Genomic DNA, 13,175 nt, shown 5'->3' on the forward strand with positions numbered 1-13,175 from the left:
GACAATCCTCGTTTTTATTCCACAAACGACAAGACCCCACATATCATGGTTTGGTGTGGATTGTGGCGCGAGGGGCTCGTTGGGCCTTTTTATTTTGAGGACAACGTGACTGCCGAATCATATTTGGAAATGCTGCAGCAGAAGATTCTGCCAGAGTTGGAAGCAACACATATGCAGAAAGAAATCTGCATATTTCAGCAGGACGGAGCTCCTGCTCATTACGCCAGAAGTGTCCGCAACTGGCTGGATGCAACATTTCCAAACATGTGGATGGGTCGAGGCTCGTCCAACATGCCATGGCCGCCCCGTTCACCTGACCTAACTCCATGCGATTTTTTTTTATGGGGCTATCTAAAAAGCCGCGTGTACCGCCGAGGCCGACTTCACAGTTGTTCAGAGCTGAAGCAGCAAATTGAGGCTGCTTGTGCAGACATCACGGAGCGCATGAGGGCATCTGTCTTCAAAGAATATGAAGAAAGATTGCAAAGATGTATTGACGCCGCCGGAGGACATTTTGATGTATAAATCACAGCAAGCACTTCGACGTGAACGCCTGAGTACTGTTCGATGTAAGTGCGTGTTACAGTCTCGGGTGTTTTCACTACGATCTCTTTCATATCCCATGAGCAGCTTGCGGACGTTGAACCACAGAAAATGATCAGCCAGATTGGACCAGATATTGACGGCACCGGAATCGTAGCGGAAGAGCAAGCGACGAGTTAATATTTATTTTTGTTTCTAATGCTGCTGATGTAGCATTTCCACTACTGTTTTTAGTAAGAGAAGCGGTGACTCTTCCTTGTGGTATTACTTTAAACGAGCAGACGATCTGCACCTTCGAAGCAAGCGCGCCAACGGCACCAATGGCCTTGCCGGAGATGGCGGTTACCTCGCCGCTCGACAGATGGCGCACCATGTCACCGCAGCTTCTCGACTCGCTTCTGCGAAATTTGTGCACGCCGCCGAGAGCAATATTCCGTCGATTCCGGAAAATCTAGGCAAGTACCGATGTTCAATCACTTATCAGATAACTTAGACCATATTTTGCTACTTTGTGAACGTAATTTCAGCTCGAATGGGGTTGTAGATTTTGCATAGGATTTTTTTAAAACCCAGCCCCCAAATATTCAAAACCCGATAGTAAGGGTGCGCTTTTCGTGGGAGTATCTGTTTCCAGAAAGAAGCTCTACAGGGATCTTGTTAATAGCATGCTGCCAATCCGCCTTTTGCGGGATGATGTGGCGCCTTCATGCGGGAGCGAGCGAGAAACACATTGGACGGCAGTGTAGCAGACGACGCGAAAGCGCACCGTACGAAATGGCCACGCCAACGCAGGTAGAAAGCGAAAGCTTCCCCCCTTTTTTGGCCTCGGGGCAGAAAGTAGTGACAGTGATTGCAGTATATCATGTTCACGCAGCATGGGGGAATGTAGAGTGTTTTCACAATCCACTCATAACGCACGTACGCATACTTTTGCACTCGAGAATTTTGAAAAAAAAAAAAAAAAGCGTTAAGGCTAGATTGCTCACATCAAGCGATTAAGCGATCTCAGCGACAGAGCAAAAAATTTCCCTCCCTCTGCCGTTCGAGCCATCGCGGCAGCTTGAAGGTTTCTGTGTCGCCGCTGCAGAAATCGCCAGCGTTATCGCTTGCATGACCCACTCCGTTTCGGTCGTCTCATCCACAGCTCATTTCTTGGCAGCGTGCCAAGATGCTGCGCAGCGATAACGTCGCGGCGTGTTTATCTTTTTATAGCTCCTGCGGCGGCGGGGAGCGAACTTGGCAGACTGCCCGTGACGGTTTAATTGCACAAGCCTGGTCCGATTTATCACGCCGGCCGCGCTTGGGGCGGGCGTAGTCCACCGCCACAAAATATTGGAAAGCGTGATACAGTAGCTGCAAATGCTGTTTGAAGCGAAAAATGCTAAAAGCCGGTGTCATGATCGCAGCTGACCGCGTGCTTTCGTTAGTTCATACATGCAAGAATAAACGACTCCCGCAAAAAAAAAAAAAAAAAAAAAAAAAATCCACTTTGTAACGCCATATCTTACGCTACGCCGCACGTACAGCACAACGCTAAAGATAGACGACTCGAAAAAAAAAAAAAAGAAAAAAGATAGATTTGCCGCTTGTTAACTTCCTCAGGCGCCATAGCCACGTCAGCCGCTGCGCGCAGTGTTCGCAACACACGCTGGGGAAAGCGTCCGACGTTCTGTCTGAAAACGGGCTGAGCTGGCTTGGCGCATGCGTAGCGCGTGCTACTGCGAACGAAGGCCGGGAAAGAGAGAGGAGAGAGATAGCTCGGCAAAAGAATGGGCACACCCTTGCGCTTCGCTCTGTCGTGTCTTTCCCCACTCGTTCCCACCGGTTCTTTCTGGTTCATTCACACACATGGCTTGCAAACGTCGCGTGCTGGCGCGCGGGAAACGATAACTGCAAATGCGCGCGCCTTTAGGGAATGGGCGCGGCGCTGCCCGCTGTCCTAGCCGAACTGTCCCCTCTCATTACTTCCGCGCGCGGCTTGAAAACGTCACTCGGCAAACGGCCGAGGGTGGTGCGATCGTCTTTGGGAAAGGCACACTTTCCAGTGCGTGGTGCGGAGTTCAATATATCGAACGACCGGTGAAATTGACTTCGATATATGACGCGGCTTTCCTATACTTTTACATGGGATTTTCAAGGGGATATTCCGCGAGTTCGATATAACCGAAATTCGATATATCTGGGTTCGACTGTATCGAATTATCAATATATCGAACTATTTCGCGATCCCCTTTGATTTCGATATATCCGGGTTCGACTGTATTTCGATCTTGGCAGACACCATATGCCAGGCCACGCAGGCAAGTTTGTATGGGTTGATTAAAGCGGAACTACATAACTATCTCTTAAGCAACCAAATAATGTGGTTGATTACAACTGTGTGCTGTTGAGTATGTATAAGAGAATAAAGGCACCAATTAAGATAGTGATTAAGCGAGTGCCAAAACACATGTATGCAAGGAGAGTCACAGACGGGAGCCATTAATGTCATTGAGTTATACCCTTAACACCTTAAATGCGCAGTAAAAAAAAAAAAAAAAAAAAAAAAAAAGTACCAAAATGGCTTGTTTATTTTATGATGTGAAATACTTCAATACTACCATGTTTAAAACACAAAATTAACTATGACATCATTTTATGGCAGAGAGCGTTGTTTTATTAGCAATTATCAATTCTCCATTCATAAATATCAAAAAGAAATGGTTGGCTTTGGATAGCACTACACAACATGCACTATAGTCATTTGCTGATTATCTCCAAACTACCAGAGATTACCAACGGTGTGGTAGCGCTCAAAACACGGCACTCCGCACAAGGCCTTCTCGCACCATCGACACCACATTCTCGTTTCCTTGCGGATGTTCTTGCCATTGCTGTCTCTCTTCATGTAGCAGAGGACGCAGCGGCGTGTCGGCTCTTCTTTCTTCTCTGTTGGGGGGATGTGCGATACGAAGTGGCGCTCAGTGAGCCGCTTTGTGTTCAGGATACATCCTCGTTGCCCTTTCTTCTTTGTATTGTCGTTCCCTGAGTAAATTTCATTCCATAATAAGGTGAGCCTGAACACAAAAGGAATGCTTTTTGCAATGTAGAGTCAGAACTGTAATTCAAAGAAATGCGCTGATGGTAGAATGGGTCCTGGCTTATATGTTTTGAATGTAAAAAGCCATTTGATGAGCTCTGCTCCTCAAAAGCCATTACAAAGCAGTGAAATTCCTGACGAGGTGAGCTCTCGTCACAATCGAAACAGTAATTGCCTGATATGGCCTGAGGTTGTCATATAAGCTGCTTCAGTTAGAAATTTTGAAACAACTAAAGAAAGTAAACATGCAACTTACTCTATGTTCTACCAAATGATTGAAAAGCTCAATACACAATCATGTTTCTTGTATGCTGAGACCACAACTCAATATGTATTCCAATTTGTTAGATCAGTCTCAAAAAGAATTAGGTTTCTGAACAAAACTTTAGACACTGAAGTATGCGCATGATTATTGGAGAAGATAATCTAATTTTAGTTCCGTATTCGGTCTTTGGAACGATACATAGCGCATTAAAAAACGTTCAGCCACGTGACTTGTGTAATCAAATGGAAACGATTTACGAATGAATTTTTTTTTTCTCCATCCACCAAGCAACAACCGTAACGTCCAATATGATTTAAATCACACAAGGCGTAGAACAACTGCAGTACGGTTGTTGCTATGTTCATTTTGCACCATATCTAAATCAAGCCTGCAAAACAGTTTGTCACAAAACCTGAACAAGCAGAAATTATATCCCAGTTTCTTGCACGCTTCACTTGACCTTAAATCAACTGTATAGTAACCTTTGGTTTCTCTACATCTTTTAACCAAACATCTCAATTTCCAAATAACTGAAATCCTTATAGCAATGACCTGACATTGAAACCAAACTAAAGGCCATAGCTGCCATAAATTCTGAACATGCATCATTACCAGCTTCATTACTGGGGTGCTCCAAGGCCACTGTGGTGCAAACCACATGAAAAAAAAAAAAAAAAATCCTGTTTTAATGAGCATATGCAATACCCACCTGTAGAGGCAGACTGGTTCAGCGACTGCATATCCTCTGCGTCTGCAGAAGCAGGTTGGTTGGGGAATGGTTCCATCTTTTCCTGCTTCACAGCTGGCATGTTCGTGTATCGTTCAACTTGTGGAGAAGAGAAGCAGAGATACAAGATGAGCCACATACTAACTTCACATATTGCTGAACACTGTAATGAAATAAAATTTTGATAGCTTGCCAACGTAGCTACGTTCCTAGTTGTGAATGCTGAAAGCTTAAAATAAAAAACCAATCAGCAGCACGTATCATAGTTCCCTACAATGTTAGTCCCCTTACACTCTTAACAAACATCAACAAGAACCGATATATGACAGCCACACTGCTTAAAGTGAATGAACAATGCTGCCAGTGCAAGATTTTGTGTACTGCATAGTCAAGCACCAAATCGTTGAGGCCGGAATCAATCTAGCTGATGTTCAGCATTTCACCGACTATGTTGTAAATTATGTCTTGCCTTGAATGGTTACATTAATGACATTTGAACAAGCCCCGACCCCATATTCCTGCTTATAAGCACTATAGATACTACCTAGGGATTGAAAGAGGCATGTCTGTAAGCAGCCATGCCAGCATGCGTAACCTCTCTTTAGCTAGTCTGATCTCAAACAGAACACACATATTTATGACCATTCAACACTTCAACAGAAAAAAAAAAAATTATACCCAAACACAGAATATGTGGCAGGAGGAGGAGGAGGAAACAACTTTATTTAATGCATTACTAAGTGTCAAGAATGTCCTGGGCCAGGGTCACCAAGGTGAACTGATCTTTCAGCTGGTCAGAGGCTAACCAAGCCCATCAAGTTGGGTGAGGAGGGTGTGGGAAGTGAGGTGATTGAATTGCAACAGGGAATGAAAACTTGCGATGTTTTAAGTTTGCATCGTGTTCAGAACAATTTGGGCATGCGGAGAATGTCTGATTCGGTATAGAAACGATCGGGCAGGAGTAAGGAGTGTATTAAGCAGCATGCATCTATGAATGCGTATTTGCATAGTAGTGAGGGATTTATCAGGAAAAGGAAGTGTACGAAGAGTTTCTCTAATGTTGTCAAAGTGAGCATTGATATGTGGCTTAACGTGGTGTGCAGCTATGGGTGACATGAAAGTGAGTATATCAGGATGAAAATTGAATGCACACTTCAAATGATCCTAGTTCGGAGAATTAATAATGGTACTGACATGGTTATTAAGTAATTGTCATTGTAACTGAGACACATGTTAAAGAATACTCAATGCTCAATGTGAAATGCATAGTCAAATAAGTTTGTCATACAAACTCAAGGTCACAAGTGATATCTCTTAGCAATGCTTAATATGTACTACATTTTATTCACCCATATAGGCTCCTGGCTTGACACAGTTCGATGAATTTCACTGTGTTGGTTAACAGTAAACAAAATGCACAAAGAGCGATACAAGGCACTCCTTTTGCACAAGCAAACCGATGAAAAGATTGCCAAGCTTTTTTCATCACTTTAGCACAGGATAGGCTGGTAGACAGCAGCCGCTGCTGCACACTGGTTGATAAAGAGACGAGTCTGCATAAACGGTCACATCTTGCATGACTGATGAGAACACTGCATTTACTGTCCCAATCGGTGCTTGATCACTGCCAACGGTTCAAATATTAGAAGTGGACTTCTTGGTTAAAACTGAAAAATGCCAATAAAAGTATGCCAAATTTCTATCCTATAAATTAAAGTTTTAGACAGAAAGGCTGGTATCTTTGACATTGTGCACCATTCACAAAAATCAACCAATTAAAAGGTAAAAGTAACAAGGCCTAGAAGCCAGTGGTACGGCGACAGTGTCATCTTTCAATTAGATAGGGCAGTTTTGTGTTTTTAAGTGCTGCCCAACTGCCTTACACACCTCTTGCTGACTGGGAGTCTCTACACTTCGATCAAATGTCCTCTACTAGCCAACAGTAATGACAAGCAAACTTTAGAATTAAACTTTGATTTGCGTTTTTGTCTGGCTCTTTCATAAATGGCAATATGCTTTCCTTTATCACACAAAAGTACATATGACCAAATAAATGTTAATTACTAGTGAACCTACTTTTCGTGCCTAAAATGTACTCTGATAGATTTGTACAGAAATGTTACACATCACCCCAAAAAAAAAAGAATGCTAATTTATCCGTGGGATAAATGAAACATCAATGAAAAAAAATTTGATGCAAACCGCATACTGAAACACAAACACACAATACATCCTGCCAAATTTTCAAGAAATAGAACAAAAAAACCTGCTGTGGTTTAGCTTGTGGTTAAACCTGGAGTTACGCGAGAGCTATCTGCATGGCTACCCTTAGGTGTGCTTGAAAGTAAGGACATCGCTTTTGCACATAGTAGTTTACTTTATGGTTTCAGCTTTATTTATGCCATAGGGATTACTTTTGACCACTAAAGTGTGATGAGTCAAAAGCGGTGGTCTGAAGCCCTCCACTACAGCACCTTTTTCTCTCTGTGTTCACTCCCACCTTCGCGATGACGCAATAGCGTAAGCTACCAGCCAACATATAAAGCCCCGCTGTAACAGAGCCATATGAACGTGCCTGTGTGGCCTAAGGATAACATGAATGCAACGGTTTTGGCAGGCTGACTGTGATATTACCCTCTCATATGAAAGGAGAGGCCCGAGTTGGCAGCTCCTGCCAAACGTAATGTCAGGAAGCCCTAGGTCCAGTTAGTGTCTGGCCATGTCAGCTGCCAGCTAACGTCTCCAATGAGTTCTTCCTCTTCCTTCTCTTCTTCTTCGCTCCTTCGGACTGGCACGGCAAAATGGCGAGACTGTAGCCAATGTTGCTCTCGCTACAAAAGTCAGACCCCTGTTTATCACATGCTGAACTTGCCACTTTAATACAAGAGAGTGTTCTGTATGGCAACATAAATGTCACTGTATTTGTATCAAAGGAACATATTCTAACAACTGTTGGAACAACAGTTAGGGTCACTAAACCCATTATTTCGGCTTAAGACAGCAGTTAAAAAATCTGCGTACCCCCGCTAGAACAGTGGCAAAGGTGACCCCAACCTTGTATGTATTTATATTTCTTGACTCTGGCTCACATTCACTGCGGTAACCTCTTGTTTTTTGTGTGTTCATTGAACATTTTAAACTATACATGAAAATCAAGCCATTGGGCCAGCAACGATTGGCCGCAGGTGATTTCAGAGTCTCTCCTTGTAACATAGTTTACTCCATGGCTTGAAGGCACTCGTCTTAAAGCCTGCAAAATGGAAAGGAGAAAATATTCATAAATACAATAAATACAAGGAAAAAAACCCCACGCCACAAGCATCAGTACATGTGTTTTATACATTGATCGAAACATGGCAGCACCATAGATTTGGAGAAAGTAGATACATGCAATGGAAAGTTCAGCCCACAAACAGTGACTCTAAAGAGACAAATGCCTGAATTTTAAAGAGAAAATTTTTGTTTGTTTCAATATTTAGTATCTGGAGTGCGCAATTCTACGACAGTTTTATGAACTATATTCAAATGGAATTTTAGATCAATGAACCTGCCCATCTTTATGTATCCCAATACCGAAAGCCATGACAGGCTGGCATGAGAATAACTATGTGCTGACAAACAAAAAACTAATGTACTCATGAGCCAAACCGTTAATTAGACAGTTGTAGCACAGAACAACATCCGTTTCAGTTCACACAAGATATTAAAACACGGTGACCTATGTGCCGTTGAAAACAGCCTTCAGGGACCATTGAACCTCTTCACCCGGTGCGAAACGAAGTAGTATCAACAGAAGTTCAAAGCACTTCATCAGTGACTGAAGACAGTGTTGCGTTTTTTTTAGAGGATGCACTGGAGAGTGTAAACTCTAAAAGCACCACATACTTGAAAATAATGAATCAGCAGTTAATAAGAATTTGGTTTTGTGGTAGGATGCACTAATAATGGCTAATCCTTACAAGATGATGTATTGACTTGCTTATACATTTTTCCATGCCTAATTAACACCACAAACTCCTTTTCTTAGCCATCACAGCACTTCATACTTGCACTCTGATGCAGCATCTTTTATTTCGACCGTAATCTGACAGCATGATTTGGTCAAATATAAAAAGTTCTTAATGGAAGCCAAGGCAGCCAAAACACTTTTTTCTTTTTGCAAAAACAGGCTTGAAAAGAGCATTTATCAGAAATGACATGACAGGCTACATTTCTTTTCTAAAGAAATCCGAGATTGCAGAGCACAGTGTGCGGTCATGTGGCATAGAATGACTCACTACTAATTAAAACAGCTGACATGACAAAATTGAAAGTTGTCTCGCCTATCCACCCTAATTGACCTCCTGAGAGAGACCGGCCGAGTCTACTGTGACCTCAATGGAGCACTCTAGCTGTGTGCACAATTTTCAGCCTCCCGCAGTTTGTTTTGCCAGCTTGAGTATGTCGCATCTTTCGTTATCCCATCTAGTTTGCCACATAAGTTCGCAGCAGTTCTCGTTAGGCACACTTCCTCTTAGTTTCATAGCTACAAGCCTGTGATGCACGTTTCTCCTGGCGACATTTAAAAATCCTCTTGCCTCGACCATTGGAGCAAACCTTGTACGTACTGATAATTCTTGGCTCTAACTCTCATGCAATATGGTAACACTTTTTTCTTTGTTGCGAAAGCAACACTACAACAGACAAAGTGAGACATCGGGTGGCCGCAGCTAAGTCGTAAAGAGGCGTAGCTACGAGAAGATAAAGAGGCGACAAAGAAGAAGACGATGAATACCCATCTTGCTTTGAAGTACCCGTTGCCTGTGTGTGTTTTCTGGACTCAAATCTTAATACTACTAGAAATATCAAATGTTGAAGAGTAAGATCAAGATATGTCCTGGTTGCATGCAGTCAGTGTAGGAAGGATGTGCCAGTACAATAACGCAGGAATTTTGTGACAACGCAGCTCCATCCAAAGCCACCATGATTTTGCTAATGTGGCAAAACCATTGCATAGCGTGCGTAGTTAGTTGACCACAGCTGCAACATATACATCAGGCTGACGGGATCAGGGACACTGTACAACAAGGTGCGTGCACTTCACCCACATTCATCCGTTTCCCAACAAACATATTTCTGAAAGCATGGCAAAGCTCTTATGTTTTATTGCCAATGAAGAAATACTGCAATGAAGGCCAAGCACAAATGAAATGCATAAAACATTGTCACAGAGCAATCAGCAAAGCAGTATACAAAAAAATTAGAGGCTCATTACGAGACGCACACAAAAGCAGCACTTTGTCATCGGTACCAAGGAAAGCATAGGGGACATACTTTCTTTTTTGCATTCATCAATGTGAAATAATGATGTAACCGCAGAGATAAACTGCTAGAAAGTAGAAGAACAACAACCACATGCCGCTGATGGGATCCCAAATCATGACCTCTAATTTCCCGTCCGGTGCTCTACTGAGTCATGAGCTACTAAGTGAGTCGTGCTATGGCAATGGTTGTTCAATCTTTTAATTTCTGAAGTATCTACGTTGCATGTAACCCATCCTTGAGAGCGTTCACCAGAGCCACCCATCTCAACAGTTTTTTGTGGTTGTTTTTCTTCTATATTTTCCAATTGATTACTACAACAATTACATTATATATATATATATATCCCGACACTTTCCTTGGTGTCGGCTGGGTCATAAAATGCATTCGTGAACTGACCAATGTTCTGCATAAAAAGAAGTCCACAAAATCGAAGCTCAAAACACACTGCAGAACTGCACTTGTACTAACTTTTTTGCAAGCATGTTAGCTGTCCGCTAACAACTGCAAACGCTCATAAATAAAACAATTGCAGGAATTTATCTTAATGAAAAAATCCTGATAGGGTCTGTGATTATGGAGATTATGAACAAGCATTGAAGAGTATAATAGGGAAGTTCATGTCCCAGCAAAGCTTTTCCCAAACCTGCTTCAAATGACACCACCATGATAAGCATATGGCTAAGTGCAGGAATAGAAATGCTACATTGCTCTTGAAAAAAAAGATCAGGCATACAGTGAACACAATTAGCAAAACATAAGCATGCCATCTACATGAAAAAAGAAAGACAGATATTATGAAAAAAGATACACTGACTGGTATGGTCTTGCTCAAGTTTTCAAACATACGCAAGAGACATCTCCACAGCCTAAACAAACACAAGCTAAATCCATTTTCAGACAATGCTTGAGCACAGATACAAAAAAATGTAGTATTACTCGAATTTCCTCATTCTAGTATAACAAGAAGTTGCAGCAACATTAATGCACGAAATCATAAAGCACTACCAAAACGCATCCATTGGATTGTGAAAAATTGAAAGACTAGTCTGACCCTTTTGGTTCTTGAATGCTTCTGCTGAAAGAAAGGCTCGAGTCTCCGCCACCATAACATATAGATATGCTAATCAAGGTATCACTGCTGATCCCAGAGAGAACGATGCATGCGAAGCCTGTCACTCTTCTTGTGAAAGAAAAGCTTGAGGATATATGCTCAAGTAGTTTTCTGCTGGGCTAACACCATGTCCCCATGGCAAAGGACTAGTACATCAGCTGACCAATTTTTTAGACTTCAATAACTTGGACTTGCATAATATTTCCCAATTCAGGAACCATCATGCTCCCCATAAGAATGTCTACATTTTCAAGGCCAAGTTCGATTTTTTGGACCAAAACAGGTGCCAGCAATATTGTGGAGATCAATTTTTGGCCAAAAGCAAAATGCACACGTGAGCTGTCACCATTGCTGGTATGTTGGAACCAACCAGTTCCGCGCGGCCGTGAAAGGTGCAATCTCGGATTTAAACAAGGTCATTCAGACAGATTAGTTTGGCTATTTGTTCATCGTTGCCATCTGAAGTAGTAACCATAACGGTATGTTCTTCTTTGTCAGCAAGGAAGCCTAAACAGAAAGAGCGACTGGGTTTTCAAAATGAATGAGCAGCGTCAGTCGTGGCTTTGAAGCCACGACACCATCCCTCGCGGATTTTTTCGTTCCACTCATTTTCCTCCTATGAGGTCTATCTCGCGGTGTTTCGCGACCACCGTTACCCATGTAAACTGAATGTTATTGCTTTGCGCGATACGTGCGCTGTCATGAAGTGAAGCGGTGCGGACGTGACGAAAGCGGGACTTTGGCTGAGACAGCTATCATAGCATGATCCACTTCCGCGGGGCACCACTGTGCATGCATAGGTCGCCTTTGGGGAGCGGCATGCATGCCTCCTACATCGGGACAAATCAGTGTATGTGCACTACAGGTCTGCAGTATCAGATCCCGCTATAGTCAGATACAACACAAGTCTGCAGTAACTGCCACCCAAAATACTTCCTGTTCCAGAAATTAGTACCCTGTTAAAGCATTTATGGCTACCTAAAAAAAAGCTGACCGTGGGACCAAATTATAAGCACAACAATTTAGATGCTTCTTGCTTGTTTGGTATTGTCAAATATCAAAAACTGATTTTCTTTCATGGTTCAGCAGAGTAATACACCTGCTGTGTACCCCTGCCCATAGTTAGCAACTGTTCTTTCTCTTTATGCTGTAACCACTATAGATTAGGCACATCGGTGGTGTACGGGAGCACATCACGATAGCGGATTGCGCCATGTTACAATTCTGTATCATCAAGCCATAAAGAAATAAATGAAACATGGGGAGCAGCGAAGCTCACGATTTCGAAGTCCGATTTTTCACAGAAAAATATTTCTTTTGTTCATAAATTTTTCGAACTGTTCGATTATTCCAATCATTTTCCAGATCCTGCAGAGTCCAAAAAAATCCGCTGGCGACTACATGCAATTACTAACAAGGAACACTTCGTAATTCAATTTAGCATAAGGCTGCATTAAATTATGTGCACTTCATTTTTGTGGGCTCTCAAATCTTCCGGCTTTGGAAACGCCTCTTCGCACATGTTACAGTTGAATGGTTTTACACCTTTGTGGATTCGCAAATGCTTCTTAAGGCGTCCAGATTCTGTACAGGTCATGGGGCATAGCTCACAGCGGTACGGCCTCTCGCCTGTGTGGATCCGACGATGCCTAGTCAGGTTGCTACTGTCTTTGAAATTTTTTTTGCAAATGTCACACTGGTAAGGACAGCTGCCCGTGTGAATGCGGTAATGCTTATTTAGGTTTGCCTGATGTGCAAAGCTGCTATCACAGACGTCGCACTTGTATGGACGGTCACTTGTGTGCGTGTGGTGATGTGCCTGTAAATGGCCTTTTTGTTTGAACCTCTGGGAGCAAAAGAGGCACTGGTACGGACGTTCGCCTGTGTGGATGCGGATGTGATTCACCAGTTGACAATTCTCACTGAAGACTTTGCTGCAGTGGCTGCACTGATGTCGCTTCTTCTCAGCTGCACCAGAGTTGGCAGTTGTCGCACGGCCGACTACAGTGGAGGTTCCACTAGGTACGTGACCTGTGGCGGGCGTGCCTGCATCGTGAAATCGACAGTATTGTCAATATGCGGCACCTCACTTGTCACAGCTCATTAGTTGCCATGGGCATTGGTAACAAAATGTACGAACAACAGC

At 42.9% G+C, this 13,175-nt stretch overlaps 2 protein-coding genes across 3 annotated transcripts in view; both read right to left on the bottom strand.

Moving 5' to 3' along the window:
* Window positions 1-3,187: 3,187 nt before the first annotated feature.
* Window positions 3,188-5,296, bottom strand: LOC146179633 (uncharacterized). The gene is made up of 2 exons (XM_084579289.1): window positions 4,597-5,296; window positions 3,188-3,567 (listed from the first exon to the last, which is right to left on the bottom strand). The coding sequence occupies exons 1-2, from the start codon at window positions 4,751-4,753 to the stop codon at window positions 3,305-3,307; spliced, it is 420 nt and encodes a 139-aa protein (XP_084435415.1). The 5' UTR covers window positions 4,754-5,296; the 3' UTR covers window positions 3,188-3,304.
* Window positions 5,297-6,802: 1,506 nt separating this feature from the next.
* Window positions 6,803-13,175, bottom strand: part of LOC146179634 (uncharacterized) — a 67,359-nt gene continuing 60,986 nt past the window's right edge. For both annotated transcript variants that reach the window (XM_084579288.1, XM_084579287.1), the window contains one exon: window positions 6,803-13,075. In XM_084579288.1, the coding sequence (XP_084435414.1) occupies window positions 12,483-13,075 (593 nt within the window). In that variant the 3' untranslated portion in view covers window positions 6,803-12,482. The remainder of the gene's footprint in view (window positions 13,076-13,175) is intronic.

The sequence above is a fragment of the Amblyomma maculatum genome, chromosome 9, assembly GCF_055883805.1.
Source record: "Amblyomma maculatum isolate TAMU_Amacu chromosome 9, ASM5588380v1, whole genome shotgun sequence".
NCBI classification, from domain to species: domain Eukaryota; kingdom Metazoa; phylum Arthropoda; class Arachnida; order Ixodida; family Ixodidae; genus Amblyomma; species Amblyomma maculatum.

What these genes read in the sequence shown, in the direction of transcription:
- LOC146179633 (XM_084579289.1), bottom strand. Translation starts at nt 4,753, where the DNA reads ATGTGGCTCATCTTGTATCTCTGCTTCTCTTCTCCACAAGTTGAACGA. An exon ending in GAACCAGTCTGCCTCTACAG is followed by an intron (nt 3,568 to 4,596) that starts GTGGGTATTGCA and finishes AAATTTACTCAG; the next exon opens with GGAACGACAATACAAAGAAG.